The following is a 16,521-nucleotide window of genomic DNA, read 5'->3' on the forward strand; positions in this document are numbered from 1 at the left end:
CTCATGTGTACACCATTGACTATTCACCAGACACCCTCCCTGCCTCTGTGGTTTTGCCCTTTCTGCTCCTTTGGACATGCATCCCCTTTTCTAATACTGCCTCTTCGGAAAACTCCTCCTCCTCCCTTGGGAGCCAGCTCAAATGCCACCTTCTCCGTGAGGTCTTCTGGATTTCTCACAGACAGAAAGAGTGGGACCCAGCTTCCTGAGCATTTTCTATACACTTGACTGAAGTATGTATAACTGTGGGTTTAAAGCCACAGGCTTTGGAGTCAAACAAATGGCTTCACCTCCATGAGCCTCCTTTTCTGCATGTAAGATGCAGGTAATAAGATTCCTACTCCATTGGAATGGGGTAGATATTCAATATGAAAATATATGTAAGATGCCAAACACAGCTGGCAATCAGCTAACTCTCAATAAATGTTAGCTAAAGAGTTTATATTGTTTTTATTAAATAATAAATAGTCTGAGAGCTTCTTTGGAGAGGGACTATGTGTTATACTATTTGAATCCCAGAACTGAGAACAATACTGGCCTAACAGTAGGTATTCAGTGAATGTTTAGTGGATTTAATCCAATCCACCGGATTGAATTTTTTAATCCTTTTTGATTGAACTAAATCCAATCCGACTGAATTCAAGACCAAAGGAATGACAGTGATTGAGTTGAGACTAATGTAATGAGGGGGCATTTCAGGCAACCCCATGGGTAGTGGGGAAATATTTGGGGGTAGCAGAGACCTTACAGGGTCCCTCATGGAACCACAAAGGGCCTTCACAGGAGGCAGGCTGTGGTCTCTACAAAGGGAGCCTGGGAGGGTGTCAGTGTGTCTGAAGGTAAAGTCATCTGAGTACTGGGCCCAAGCTGGTTGAGTGTGCCTGGTCCCCAGATGCACGAGCCTTCCCTAAGCAGGGCCAGAGCATTCTGTGGGCAGGGAGCACCCCTCATACACACTGTTAGAGCCTCATGGCCCTCCATGCGGAGGCTGGTGGCTGGCACTTGTGGCTGGTGCTGGGGCCTGCTGCCTGTGGAAGGCCCTGGAGCACCTCCTTGCCACTCTGCAGGTGCCAGCCTGCTCTCTGCTGGAACCCTCGCCTTCCCTGGCAGGCTTTCCGTCAGGGCTGTTGGTCCCTCCAGGCAATGAACGGCTCCCACATGGAATATTTTCCCCACAGAATAACCATTTCCATAGTGGCTGCTTTTTGTTCTTTTTTCACTTTCAATATCCTCCCCCTTCTACCCTGCCTGTACTCCACTCCAACCAGAGCCTGAGAGGCTCCCTGCCCCTGTACTGCCCCCTTGTCCTGCTGAAAGTCACCTCTGTGCCTGTATGTGCTGGGGATGGGGAATGGGGCTTTTGAGGTGAAAATCCAGACTGGGTTTTGCTCAGAGCAGCTAGTTGACAACTGGGTGACAAATAGTCCTTGTCCTCAAGGTACCTCACCCCCAACCTCTTCCTTACCCTCATACTCACAATCAGAAATTGAGAACAGAAGGTCTGGCCCACAGCTTTTGAGAGTTTCTGAGCTCAGGAGCAGTACTGGCTTCGTGGGCATGTGGCCTGTGCAGTTATTCAGGACTTTGGCTCAAAAGATTTAGTGCTCTGCTGTTGCCATCTTGAAATTCTCTCTCTTTTTAAAAAATGTTTATTTATTTTGAGAGAGGGTAGAGAGAGAAAGAGGGGGAGAGAGAGAATCCCAAGCAAGGTCTGGGCTGTCATTACAGAGCCGGACATGGGGCTCCATCTCATGAACCATCAGACCAGGACCTGAGCCAAAATCAAGAGTTGGATGTTCAACCTACTGAACCACCCAGGCGCCCCGCCATCTTGAAATTCTTAATCATTTTTGAATAAGGGTTTTCCATTTTCATTTTGTGTCTATCCCAAGCCCATCCTACTGGGGAAGGCCTGCATTGTGAACAGCTTCAAGCAGAGAAGCAAGTAGCTAGGTAGGAGTGAGAGTTGGGGCAGAGAAGCACCACCAAACTCAGTGAGCCAGTCACAGGATGAAAGCTGTCTCTGAACCTCTGAAATGGCACCTTGGCTCTCCTCTCCTTCTCTGCAAAAACCTGATGGGCTGACAAAGGAAAGGGATACTCCAGAGCCTAAGATGGGCTGTGGATACTTTCTTAGGATGGGGGACCACATCACGGAAGGGACCCTAGAAACACAGATTCTGTCTAGATAGATGAGAAACAATAGTCTTCCCTGAATGTCCCCAGGCTTGTGGAGCCCACTTCAAGCCCATCTATCTTCATGGATCCTGGTTTCTAGATTTTCTTTGCTCCTAAGGATCTTGTCCTATAATCACCATAGTCTCTCATATCACATGGCTCCAGCCTGGAGAAAGGACTCAAGTCACACATGACCTGAGTGTAATAGAACAGAAAGACCCTTGCTTTCTTCTCCCTGCTGGCCTCTTGATCCTTCCCTGGGACACGCTGACCTTTAGATTCAAAGCCAGCCTGTGTTCAGGGAGCAGGTACTATGTGACAGGCCCTGAGCTTGGAACTTCACATTCATGATCCCTTTTAAATGAATACCTGGTGACATCTGTGGATCAGCTGGTGGTCCACTAGGAGCCCTGAATCTGTCCCTCTAGTCTTGTATGTGACTAAGATCTGGTAGGAAATAAGATGGATTAAAGAAGGAAATTCCAGAAAGAATCCATTAGGTCAATCTAATGCCCTATGGGCTGTAAGGGACTTTGGTTTCCAGATATAAATATGCTTCCTGTAGCTGAGAGAGATGTGTGTCTTTCTGTCATCCTATCCTTTTAGGGAAGCCAGGCTGATGGAAAGAAGTAGAAAGAAGCCCTGAGTTTGAGTCCCAGCCCTGCTACTCCCTTTGGGCATTTCTCTTTATCTCTCTGGGCTTCAGGTTCCTTATATAAAATGAGTGAGGCTGCCAGGCTCCTTTAGGCTGATATAATGTGGTTCTGAGTTTACACCATTGTCCTTCTGGGTCACTGTCAGTGAGCAACTTCTTGCTGTCTAACCCAAATATCTTCTGCTGCTACTTGCTTCCTGTTAGGTCTTTATCTCCTTTTAGTCCAACGGGACCAGGCCCCCAAGTCGCCAGCTCTCTGGAATGTCCTATGGCCAGGTGACTTTCAGACCACCTGCTCCTTGGGACTTGGACTTGGAGGGAAGGGCCCCCAACCTTCACTTAAGCTTTTCCTGCCCCCTTGCCTGCCTCAGCCTCAGCTCTGGGTCGGGGGAGTGTGATAAGCCCTAGAAAGGTTAAATTGTTTCTGCAGAGCCCAAGCAAGCCCAAACTGGCCTGTGAGGTCCCAGCGAATCTGCCCTATTGCCGCAGGTAAGAATTATAGTCAGGAATCATTCAAGCAGGCTAGGCCCACGTGGGAGAAAGAGAAGGGCTGTTGGGGGTTGTTGATTTTATTCCAGAGCTTAATTGGTATAATTGCTCTTTTCTTCCTGCCAAACCAGAGTCCGTCTGGATTGGCCCTCCCACCTGTGGATGGGGAACAGCTCAAAAAGGTCCATTATTCCCAAATGGAGAATTCTGCTGGTTGCTTACAGGTTCCTTTGTCTCCCACCCAGATGCACGGGAGCCTGGCCCACTTGCCCTAGAGGGACCTCAGGACAGCCTGAACCCTGACTCAGGGGGGTCAGGCAGCTTCCTCAGACAGCACCCATCCTTCCAGATCTGAATTTATGTTTAGGGTGAGCTGGAAGTCCAGGCACATCACTCAGGCCAAGGTAGGCTTGGGCTGGGATGTGGACCCAGCATAGCGTTGCTGGATTTAGCAAATAAAAAGACATGTTGACCATTTAAATTTGGATTTCTGATAAATAACAAATAACTTTTAGGATAAGTATGTCTCAAGTAATATGTGGGTTGGAGCCCAGGTAAACCTGAATTTCAGATACAGGAAGAGAGTGGAAGGGACTTCTTGGGGGCTCCCCAAAGTTCAGAGGTCCCTGAGGGAGGGAGGGTATGTCCCATAAGAGGAGAAGGAGGAAAATAGAAGCCAGTACTGCTCCATTTTCTTCCCTGCTACCTCCCCCACTCTGCTCTGGGCTCCTCAGGAAACCCACCTCAAAGGGGGTGCTCTGTCCACACAGCCAAACCCACCAGGAGGATCCATAATTGCCAGATTCCCAGTTTCTCCCTTGGGTCCCCAGGGCCCCTGTGGATAGCCTCCTTGTTAGAAGGAAAGGTAATTCTGGGTAGCAGGCCTCAAATGGGGTGTTTTGTCTGCATTTAACCTCAGTCTCTGAGATGAGCAGGTAGTCAACCTATATAGCTGAAGAAAGCAACCCAAAAGTGTTAAGAGAGGGGCTTTGTGACTAGATCTGATGGCTAAGCTCACACTTCCTTCCTGCTCACCAGAGCCCCTGGGTTAGAGTCACCACATAAAATAGGAATATTGCATGGGACTTACTAATTTTAAAAAGTTATTCCTTGTGGGTGTGCTTCGGTGGCTCAGTTAAGCATCTGACTTTCAGTTTCGGCTCAGGTCATGATCTCACTATTTCGTGAGTTCAAGCCCCGTGTTGGGGAGAGAAAATCTGCTTGGGACTCTCCCTCTCCCTCTCTCTCTCCCTCTCTCTCTACTTCTCTCCTGCTCACATTGTCTCTGTCTCCCTCAAAATAAATAAATAAACATTAAAAAAAAATTTTTTTAAGTTATTCCCGTGTATCTGAAATTCGGGTTTACCTGGGCTCCAACCCACATATTGCATGGGACATACTTATCCTCAAAATTATGTGTTATTTGTCTGAAATCCAAATTTAAATGGGCAACCTGTCTTTTTATTTGCTAAATCCAGCAACGCTATGCTGGGTCCACATCCCAGCCCAAGCCTACCTTGGCCTGAGCGACGTACCTGGATTCTGCTCACCCTAAACACAAATTCAGATCTGACTGATTTCTTCCACGTGTTCATCCCACCTTCTTCATTTGTCAGTTTGCTTGATTTCCCTCTCTGGCACGTCCCTGTCCCCAGGTATCAGGAGCAGGGTTTCAGGCACCTTCCTTCTAACATGCTCCACCACCCCGCTCCAAGAGATCTACAAGCCCAGCTGGGAGAGGCATTCTCTCCAATAAAGCAGAAAGGGGCCCCGGGGGTTCATCCAGCCCAGCCCTTTCCTGGGGAAGTATCATCCTGAGCCAGGCTTGTGCTTGGCCCAGCCTGGTAGAAGTGACCCCTCTCGGACCCTCCTTCCTCTGGGTTGCACAAAATGCAGGAGGTGGAGTAATCAGGGCCATAGGTTACATGTGAAAGTGTGCACATGTGCATGCATGGGCACACGTGTGTACTCACACATATGCATATGCATGAGAGGTAGCTTCCAAATGCCGCCAAAGCCACAGGGTAAGAGACGGTTTCCCCCCTGCCCTGCCCCAGCGCCACTTTCTGTCTGCCCCATAGCACCTTCCCTGTGTCCATATACCCGGGGCCATTGTCTACCAGGGGCTCGGCCATGGCCTCTGCCCTGATTCTCAGGCTTTGTCAAATAGAGCAGCAGGTTCCCGCCCTCCTCATGCCCCCCGTTACCAGCATCACACAGCGGTGAGGCACATGGCTTTCGGCACCAGACAACCTTGGTTGGAACCCCAGCTCTGTGACTCACTGGCTAAGGGACCCTGGGTGGCTTCATCTCTCTGTAAAATGGGGCTAATCAGACCTACGTCGTGGAATTGCTACAAGAGCACAGATCACACACTTGCACCTGGCGTATGACAAGGTCTCAGTAAGCAGAAGCATCGGTTGCTATTGGTGTCACACTTGTCACTATAGGATTGCTCCCAGCCCAAGGCTTTAGAGAGAGAGGGAGCACCCCCACCTTGGGGATTCAGGCCTCCTGGGTCTGTTCTACCCTTTAGGTAAGCAGTTGCAGAGAGCAGGACGCAGGCCTGTCTGACAAGCCATGCCCTAGCTGTCCTGGTCCCCTATATCCAGTGGGTTGTTGGGCCTTATTGATTTGACTTCCTAAGGATGTCTAAAATCTGTGCCCACTTCCCCCATCCACATTGGCCCTGTGTTGTCCTGCTTTGAGGCCTTCACTCATGATACCCCGCTTTCTACCTCTCCTTGTCTGAATCTTATCTTTTCTTAAGTCTCTCTCAAAAGTCACTCTGCCTGTGTAGTTCTAAGATTCAGGGCTTGGCTGTCTGTCTGTGGTCTCTGAGAAAGCTGGGGCCAAGATGCTGCCCTCACTGAGAGGAAGTAAGTAGGGCAGTGGCATTCTTTTTTTTTTTTTTTTTCAACGTTTTTTATTTATTTTTGGGACAGAGAGAGACAGAGCATGAACGGGGGAGGGGCAGAGAGAGAGGGAGACACAGAATCGGAAACAGGCTCCAGGCTCCGAGCCATCAGCCCAGAGCCCGACGCGGGGCTCGAACTCACGGACCGCGAGATCGTGACCTGGCTGAAGTCGGACGCTTAACCGACTGCGCCACCCAGGCGCCCCAGGGCAGTGGCATTCTGATGGGGTGCTGAGAAGACCCCTGGAATTGCTGGATGACTTTGTTGTGACAGGGAGCCTGCCAGGCCAGCAGCGTACTCTCCCGAGTCAGGAGCAACAGGGGTCACCATCAGGAGAGGACACTTTTTGGGACTGAATACCAGAGGGGCAAAATTTACTTCTCAAGCTTTATGGGTACGGCTATCCCTTTCTGGACCAGGAGGTTGTGTAAAGCAACTATCTCTTTGCCTGTCTTCCGGCCTCCAATATGGCCCTTCTATACCAACAAGGTCAACAGAGGAATCTCTCTGAAACAGAAATCTGGCCGTTCTTCCTTCGCTTTAAACCCTTCAGTGGCTCCCTGTTTCCCTGAACATAGCATTGCTCACAGGGCCCAGCAAGCTCTGGCTCCGCCCACCCAGCTAGCTCCACCTTACATTTTTCTCTCCTGTTTCCCCTCTCTCCCCTCCTGCGGCCCTACCTGACCACTTTCAGTCTCCTACAACGCTGCACCCTCAATTTCCCATATGTCTTTGCTCTGCTTGGAATTCTTTTCCCCATCTCCTCCCCTGACCGGTTCCTCCTTGGCCACCAGGTCTGCATGTAAACATCACTTTGTCCGGGAGGCCCTTCCTGAGGCCCACACACCTGTGCTTCCCCCGTAGCACTGCACTCTGAATATGGCTGACTTTCCCACTGGATTGTAAGCTACGTAAGGAAGCACAGGGACACTGTCCTCTCGGCAGCTGATACTTATCCAATGTTTCCTAAACCTGTCTGTGCAAAGAAGCATCTAGGGAGTTCTTTAGAAACAGATTCCTAGGCCCCACCCCAGACCTTCTGAACTAGACTACCCTGGGGAGGGGCTTGGGAGTCTGTATTTTCATAAGCTTCCAGTCAGTCAGACCATTAAGGGTATGGTGACCACCATTGGTATAGACTATATCTGGAGTGACATGCCTTGCCAGTAGAGGGCACCTACTGAAAGGTTTTTGGTCCCATCAGGTGAGGTTTCATGTGGGTGGGAGGTCTTTCCTAATCACAGCTTTCAAAGACTATCTCAGTCAGTTTGCTTTTCCATCTAAGGTTCCAGCATTGGCCTGCCCACCATTCCCCTTGATGGTAAGCCAGGGAGTGTCTCCAAGTGGCGCTTAAGATGTTTGGCAAGAAGAGCACTGGTGAAATGGCTTAGGGAAGAGATAGAAGCACTTCTGGACCTTCCTCTGCACACCCTGAACTCCCAGTCACATCAATTGTCCTTTAGGTTCAGGATTAGGGAGTCTTAGCGCCTTTGTGGACAAAGGCTGGGTTTCAGTGACTTAGGTGCCATATACCGTGTGGGAGAACCATGCCTCAAGGCAAAGCCTCTCTTCAAGATAGAAAAGTCTAGGAGTAGACCAATGGTCACAGGCCAGCTTGTCTGGTCCCCATGGGACCAACCACCCAGGGTGATCCGATTTCAGCCCAAGAGACCAGGAGGCAGAAGACAGTAGCATATTGGTAAAGGACATCACAGATGGGATACACCTGTAAAAAGCTAAGATGGGCTTGCCTTGCTGGGCTGAACTTCTAGATCTTTTATAATTTACATTAGAAGTTCTCATGAAACCTAAAAATCTCTGGTTTTGCACAGACAAGATCACCACCATCTGTTCACCTGTTCTGAAAAGTAGCATATCAAGGACTTCAACTGTATTATATAGGGACCTCCCATAGGTCCCATAGGTTCTAAGCAAGAAGCCCCAGGACCTTGTAAGGAGCTTCATATACTAGGAGCAAACGATACTAGGGTTGGGTGACAGGGAGTGGCTAGTGTCTTTGGGGAGGCGTTTTCTTTGCTTAGGTCCAGAGGGAGAAGATTTCCCTCTGCAAATGGTGGGAGCATCTCCACTATATGACCTTGAACCGGACAGGGTTGGGAAGAAGAGTGGCACACCCAAAGCAGGGGAGCTAGGCCATCAATTTAAAAGCCTGAGGGTATGAGGGAAATACTGGCTATCCACAGATGGGCTATGGGTTCAACATTGGGTCTGAGAGGAAGAGTTGGTATCATAAATAGGAACATATGGCATAAAGAATCAAGAATTCTGGGTTGGAATGGAGGCAAAATATGGGAGCTTGAACAGGTGGGGTATAGGATAAGTGGTGGCCAAGTCGCAGCTTTAGTCCTAGGGTACTTCAAAGGCCCTGTTGGGGTCCTGGCTGGCCCAGCTCGGCCCAGTCCCAAACCTTGCTCTGCGTCTTGCCCTGGATTGATCTTCTCCATCCTCTCTTCCACCAGGCGCCTAGATGCCAACCTCATCTCCCTGGTCCCGGAAAGGAGCTTTGAAGGGCTGTCCTCCCTCCGCCACCTGTGGCTGGACGACAATGCACTCACCGAGATCCCTGTCAGAGCCCTCAACAACCTCCCTGCCCTACAGGCCATGACCCTGGCCCTCAACCGCATCAGCCACATCCCTGACTACGCCTTCCAGAACCTCACCAGCCTTGTGGTGCTGTGAGTGCTGCTCTGCCTCCCACTCTGGGGTGGTGGGGGGAGGGGTCCTGTTGGGGGCTGCATGTTTACTCCAGAGTTGGGTTGGAAGCCTGGATTGTTTTGCTCTTCCCTACATGTTACTGAACTGTCTGGCTTCAGTTTCTCCTTTATAAAATGAGGATGATCATCCCCTGTTGACCCCATGGGGATTATCATGAGGCCAAATGACAGTAGAGCTGTAGAAATGCTCTTACACCATCATCAGTAAGCAGAAATTAACCTATTTATTTCTCACTATGCAAATATAATAACTATACCAAGCTAATTGGAATACAAGTCAAGAATCTCTTAAATGATTTCTACCATATTCAACAATCAGATGGTGCAGTCTGATGCTTTGGCACCAGGATAGGATAAATTCATCTCAGTTCCCAGGCCTGGAGAACCAGAGAAATGCCATCACTTGTAATTAGACACCAACACCCCATCAGGGTAATTACCTGGGAGATAGTATCCCTGGCAGGAATTGGGGACTGGGGTTACCTCTGCCTCCCCAGTGAGAACTTTAGAGTGCAAATTAGTTCCCAGCTAATTGCTATGAGTGATTGGTAAGTTCATAGGGTAATTACTAAGGGTTTGGAGGTCATGTATAATTGCTTTGGGTTACACACTAATTGCTAGGGAACATATCTGTTAGTGGCGCTGCTAAAATGGCAACCTTGACTCCCCTACTCTTGAAAATATGGTGTGATTTTCCAAATCAGAGAACAGTTGATGCTTAGATCCATTTGAAAGGTGAAAAATATCAGGCACCAATTTATCTAATTCTCTGTCCTGGGAGACTAGAGAACCAAGATGAATATCCTCATGGATCATGTTTTTCTATCAGGATGGCCATTCCATCTCTTCTTCTGGAAGTCACTGAGAGTATTTACACAAGGCAAACAGAGCAAGGTGACTGATCCTAGTTTTGGTGACATCCCTGTGACACCCTGAGGGAATGGGGTCAGATGTCTGCAAGAGACAAGACTGGGAAAATGAAGATCACATGATGGGTCCCAGACAAATGAACAGCAGCAGGCGTTTTTCAGAACTCCTATGTGCACACTGACGATTCTAAGAAGTATGAGAACAGCTGCTGCCCTCCAGGGAGGGGTTGACACTCTAGTTGAAACAGTAGAATAAATGTGGAAAAAGACAGCTAATGATGTAATGTAATGCATGCCAAGATAGCTGATGATAGATACAGGTCCATGCAAAGTAGGAATACTGGGGCGGTAAAGCAAGTGTAGAGGGTAAGAGGGAAGGCTTCAGGGGGAAGGTGGGTGGGTCCTGGACCTGGAAAGATGATGAAGAATGAGATGGTGAAGACAATGACAGTGTTCCAAGCAGTGTCGTGAAGACACTGAGGGGAAGTTGGGGTGTTTGGTGGCCGGCGAATAGGCCAGTCTGGTGGGAGCAAAGGATCCTCATGCAGAGTGTTGGAGAAAAGGCTGGAAAGGTGGGTTGAGGGACTCACAGTGTCAGAGCAAGAGGTTTGGCTTTTGTCCATCACTGGGGAAGGGGAGTTTGAAGGTTTTCAGGCAAAGATGAGAAGGAGGGATTTTAGGAAGACTGATTCAAAGGGATGGGAACAGGGAGACAGTTAGGAAGCTCTCGTTTATCAACCAAAGTCTAGTTTAAGGAGGTGGCAGAAGGAACAGAAGGGAAGACACGACGGAGGGATGTTTTGAAGGAAGAATCGATCTGATTTAGAGATTTTCAGAGGGTACAAGACCAGGAGGAAGGGAAATCAGAAATGACTCCTAAGTCTGGTTGGGAACCAGGGAATTGGAACAGTTGGCCTGCTGCAGATCCAGGAGGGGTGAGGGCCCCGCTGGGCAAAAGGAAGGACAAGAGACTAAAGAAAGAAAACCTACTGGGGCAGGAGCAAAGCTGAAGGACAGCTGGTCCCTCTGCGTGAGACAGGGCCAGAAGCATTACCCCTTTGTCCTGCCTCCAACTCACCTGAGAGGGGAAAGGAGGCTGGAGAAAGCTATCCAGGGACTATGGGACGAGCTACAGAAAGACCCAGGAGGTAGATAAGGAAGACCGTGTGATAGGAAGTAAGAAAGTTTGGTTAAACCCAAGTGGTGCCCAAGGGTCTGGCTGGAGGTGTCAGTAGATAAGTGGGGTGGAGGAGGAGGGGCTTCTCTTCAACCTGAATCCAGGGCTTGTATCAGGCTGCTCTGATATGCATGCAACTCCTTCCTATCACCGCTCTAGCACTGACAAGACCCCGGGAAAATGCTTAATCGGGTGGTGTCAGTGGTACAAATCTTGTCTCTTCATTTGAACCATAAGCCCCAACAGTCTGCCCCAGCCTGGGCTGCTGGATGTGTCCAGGATGTCCGGGCTGAATGAATGATTTGGGACAGCAAGTTGGAACTCTGGAGCCAGATATTTAGGAAGCTGAGATGGTGTAGACCAGAGATGCTGGGGGAGGTGGAGGGGCCTGGAAAATGGAGACCAGAGTTCAGCAGGAGGCAGAAGAAATGATAAGAGTTTGGTGACAGTCAGGATACAGGCATGGAGGAAACGGAGAAAATTAAAACCCCTTGGAAAGGGGCGATAGTGTATTCCCAGGATGCAAGGAGCTGTGTTTTCCCTATCAAATCAGAAACTCCATATGGGAGGGGTCTGTCTCCCCTTGGAACCTGGTGGTGCAGGTGGACAAGGATGGGGAAGGCATACAGGACCCATGACTCTCTCGACTCCCATCTCTATCCATCTGTGTTGGATGGGGTTTTCTTGTTTTGAACAACACCTTGCAGGCCTGAGGGATTTCTTCCCCTTTTAAGTGACTTCCTTTTTCTGCCTGAAAAGGCTTTTTAATTCTTTAACTTTGATAAATTAATTCGAATATGTCACAGTGTAGAATGCTCTGCATCTGATTTTCCTGAGACAACGGATGCTTCTGAGCTGCAGATTCCCTGCTTTCTCCACTTTGGAGAATTTTTCTTCTGTATTATATGTTTGAAAATATCTCCCATCTCATTTTTGGATTCTCTCCCTCTGAGACATCCATTACCCCTGTGGTTGAATCATCTTTATGTCTCCTACATCGATCCGTTACGGTTTTAGCCTTTTTGTCTCATTCAGCCACCATTCACCATGTCACCATTGGCATTCAAAAGCCAAGTTTTTTCTCTGACACCCACTCAATTTTCAGCAGTGTTTACCCTGTTCCTTGGCTCAAATCTCTTGACTAGTTTTTTTTAATAATGTAGTTTGGGTCCCAAGTTTGTTTTTGTCGTCCACGATGCCATTTCTCTTTCATTTTTAACATTTCGCCTTTGGAATATTATTTTGGGAGATTGTTTTGTAGCAGGAGGCCACTGTGGTAAATTTCCTTCTGCCCCCCTCCATTAGTTATATTTTTTTCCTTGGCTTGGAACTTTACCTGCTTTTGGGTGCTCTCTTCTTCCCGCCCTCGGTCTCCCTGGTACATCCATAATTGCCATGTGAATCCTTTGTTCTGGCCTCTGCCTAGAAAGCTGTCAAGTTGTTCTCAGTCTGTCATCTTTGGGCCCCATAGGTTCTCCCCTCCAAGCTAAAGTTTGTGGGCTAGTATTGTGGGTAGAGGAGGTTCCGTCCGCTTTTCTGTAGTAGAAGCAGGGGGAGTGTGCTCTGAAGGGGGAGCCCAGTCTTTGTTAGACAGCCTGGCTCTGCTCTGTCTGCAGAGTCAGAGTGTATTAACTGTGTGAGTTCACTCCCTCCACCCAAGAATCCCCTTGGGCTTCAAGTCATTTCCTCCATTCAGTGAGTAGCCTGGAGCCTTTATTTTACTCCCCTGTTTCACCTGTTTCCTCTGGAAGCCAGAAGTAGGGAGGGGAAAAGAACATTATTTAGATTGGGGGGTTTTAAGGGAAATTCTCAGGATTTTGTTTTCTTGCCAATTCAGTTCCTGAAGAAAGGGGGAGATTATTAGGAGTTCCAGAGTTTTCCTTGGTCGCCAGTTTGTGCAGTTTATTTACATTAACTTATGTCTCTGTCTTTGCTTTGTTGCTACTTATATTTGGGCTGGAGACAGGGGTCTCTGCTATTTTTGCTTCTTTCATTAGGAATTAGGAGAAGAACATTCTGTCACTTATTTTCAATTCGCTATTTACCTTGGAAGTGTCTTCCAAATGGATCTTTTACATCTCGGCAACCTGTGTGCACTCTGGCCAAGCCCTTCACCATCTTGCACAGACACACGTGCTCATCTCTACCTCCCCACCTTTGTCCCCCTGTTAACTCTGCCTGGAATGTCCTTCCCTCTGCCTGTCCAGATCACCTATCCTTCAAGGCCCTGCTCTGGATCACCACCTCTATAAAGCCTTCCCTGACTCCTCTGGTCTCACCAGTCTCCCATCTCTGAGCCTGTCTACAGCCCTCTCCAGCTATAACAGAAAGCTTAGCCTTTAATTATATGTTGTCTGCAGTGGTTTGCTCTTGGCTCCCATAAGCGCGTCTGGCCACTGAGTCAGGCAGGCTGGGTCCTGGGGAGCAGGACCGTAGAAGAAGCCTCAGACTGGAGCCCTCCTGACATCAGGCCTCTCTCCAAGAGCTTAGTGGGAGCCTGCCTCGGCCTTGGCCTTGGGCACTCCTCTTGCATCTTCCTTCAATAGGCAGTTAAAACCGTGTAGCCCATGGTTAATCCAGCCTTGGAGATCGTAACTTCGGAAGTCAGTCTTGGCCAATCATTTTGTCCCTGGAGATAAAGGGCTGGACCACTGGGGTCACTCTGTCCATGCTTCTGCCTCCACTTTGCTGCTTAAGCCACCGTCTGCTCTCCACCCCCACCCCACCCCCCGCCCGATGCTGTGGGCGCCCATTCTGACGTGCCTTTCCTTCCCACACAGGCATCTTCATAACAACCGCATCCAGCATCTGGGGACCCACAGCTTCGAGGGGCTGCGCAATCTGGAGACGCTGTGAGTGCCCAGGCTGTGGTAGGGCTCTGTCCTGGTGAGGAAGGCCCGGAGGCCCGCAGGAGGGAGGGGAAGCTGGCGGAGGGAGAAGCCAGCGGGACTGGGGTGCTGGGGCCTGGCTCCAGGCCTGGTCACCCACGTGCCCCTCCCTGGCATTTTCCGTAGGATGTCACACAGAATGCATTCCTTCCTCCTGCAGGTGGGTGGGAATGTGCCCTCCGGGAGTTCAGGGTGGCCCGCGGAGGGGGAATCCAGGATCTCTGCCAGCAGAGACCATCGAAATAGTGAACACTTTAGATAGATAGGAGAGCCAGAAGAATAAGGATATCGAGCCTGGGGAATGGAAGGCTTGGGGGTGGGGCTGGGGCTGATTTGATGGCAGTTTTGACATCTGTTTAAGGGAGGCTGCTGACAGAAGGGAGGGTAATACCATGGAGTCACGCCGGTACGGTTTGCCAGTGGATCTAACTAGCTAAATGATTAATGGGGGGATGGCCCATTCAGCACTCCGGCCTGACTATAAAAAGCACCCAAGTTGTTGACGCTTAAAAAGCCATATTATTCACACATCATCATCCTGGAATTCGGTTAAGGTCAGAATGCACCCAAACCCTCCCATCATTTCCTCTGGCGTCCCGCCAGCCCCCGCAGAGTGGGCTGAGTGGGCCCCATTTGAGCAAACAACTGGCTGGGCTCTCTAAGTCCGCCGGCCATGCCAGCTGGGGTCCCGCAGCTGCCATGAGGGAGCTGGCTGCCACGGTCACCTGGTACAGGCCAGCAGCGCCCAGGAGAGGAGGGCCTCCCGGGTCAGGCGTGAGCCACTGAGGTTGGGGCAGGGCTCACAGTGTCAGGGGCATGGCCACAGTGCCTTTGCCTCCCCTTCTCCACCTCCTCCCTCCTCCCCCGACAGCAAACGCATACCCGAGCTCCTGAGGTGAGAGATTTTCAAGAATCCAAAGCAGCCCAGGAGAAAATGCTGGGAGACAAGCTGCGACCTGAGGAAAGCAACGGTTTGGGGAAAACCGTTTGGCAAATCTAGCCCAGGAGGCCCGAGCTGTCTGCATTTGTGGTTGCGGAGGGGAAGGGAATGGGGGAGGCCAAGACCAATGCTCCATTTGTCTTTCCTGTGGGCGGGAGACCCAGGAGGCTGGTTGCTCTCTGGGGCTCGGCTTGAAGCACGACAAACGGCAGAGCTGGGTAGAGCTCCCCCTGTGTCCCCCCCCCCCCGCCCCTGCAGCTGACTGAGTGCCCAGGAGTGGCATGTGGGAGGATGTACCCCAGCCTGGGGTCGGGAAAGTTGGAACCTCTCCCTGCCACTGTGCGTGACTTGGGCTCTGTGCTTCTCTTCTCTAGCCTTCAGAGACAGCTGGGCAGTTCAGACTGGACACTCTAGCCCGCTCCATCAACATACTAGAAAATTGAGGCCCAGGGAAGTGGCGTACCCAGAGTTACTCCCTCAGTTAGGAACAGAGCAAAATCTAGAATGTGTTAACTGAGAAAATACCATGGAACGTTCCTAGTTTAAGACTCTGCTATCCTTAATCATCTGTGGGTGCTAGGTATTTGGGGGATCCAGATGTAAGGGAGAGCCATTGTCCTCTTAAGGCCCACACCCTCGTAGTCACCCTCCCTCGGGGGACACGAGAATTTTGGAGGCGGTGTTTGGAGGCTGAGCTACCAGGCATCAGCAGGGCAGGAAGGAGTCCAGTGTTACCTGCCCTGGAGTGTGGGGGCTGTTGGTTCTGCTGGGAAATCCAGTGGGGAGGGGACATGTATACCGGGTGTGGGTTGGCACCTCTAAAAAGCCACCTAGCAGCTCTTTCTTCACTTTTGGGGCACACTGCCTAATTCTTTCTCAATTAGCCACTGGATGGCTGCGCAGGGCATTTGGCTCAGCTCGTACTGGCTTCGTTACAAAGCAATCCTGCCGCTAAGTGCCCACTGTACCTTTCGTCTGGGAAAGTGCTTGGCTCGGTCACACAGAGCCCATGCTCTGCACCCACTGGACAGATGGGACAGGCGAGGCCAAGAGACAGGAAAAGATTTCCCGGCTTTACACTGTGGAGGCAGAGTAGCCTCATTGACGAAGTCTACAGCTCGGAGCATCAGCCAGCCTGGGGAGCCTTGCCAGTCCTGCCAGCTGTGTGACCTTGGTCAAGGCGTTTGCCTTCATGAGTCTTTGCTTTCCGATCTGCAATATAATACCACTAATCACACTGATCTTCTGGGGTTGACATGTGGGTTACATGAGATGATGTGTGTAAGTCTCATACAGAGCCTGGGAAACTGTGTTAGGAACCTGCCCCGCACTCCGTTCTCGTCCCCATCCCCTCTTCTGAGGGCCTCAGTCTCAACGACACCCCTTCTCTCCCCACCCCTGAGGGATAAGTTCTTCTTCCAACTTTTGATCTCCAATTAAAAGGGGGGAAAGTGTGTTCTTTATCCTCTATCCCTCCCCTGCCCCAGCATTTGCCGGGGAGCCTGCAGGGGCACCCAGATGTGGAAAGGGGGAGGAGTGGCCGGGAGAATAAAAGGAGAGAGAAAGATAGTCAAACCTTTTAATTGTTGCATAATTAGCACAGTTTGCAGCCTCAGTTATTACTTTGGAGCTTTTCATGTGAGCGTCTTACTGGAAGGGTATTTCTCCCTCG

At 50.1% G+C, this 16,521-nt stretch overlaps 1 protein-coding gene across 1 annotated transcript in view; it reads left to right on the forward strand.

The window, feature by feature from the left end:
• Nucleotides 1-16,521, forward strand: part of LGR6 (leucine rich repeat containing G protein-coupled receptor 6) — a 90,749-nt gene that overhangs the window by 41,024 nt on the left and 33,204 nt on the right. Inside the window, exons 4-5 of the mRNA XM_042924780.1 lie at nucleotides 8,721-8,936; nucleotides 13,802-13,873. Of these exons, the coding sequence (XP_042780714.1) occupies nucleotides 8,721-8,936; nucleotides 13,802-13,873 (288 nt within the window). The remainder of the gene's footprint in view (nucleotides 1-8,720; nucleotides 8,937-13,801; nucleotides 13,874-16,521) is intronic.

The sequence above is a fragment of the Panthera leo genome, chromosome F3 (genome assembly GCF_018350215.1).
Source record: "Panthera leo isolate Ple1 chromosome F3, P.leo_Ple1_pat1.1, whole genome shotgun sequence".
Classification (NCBI taxonomy): Eukaryota; Metazoa; Chordata; class Mammalia; order Carnivora; family Felidae; genus Panthera; species Panthera leo.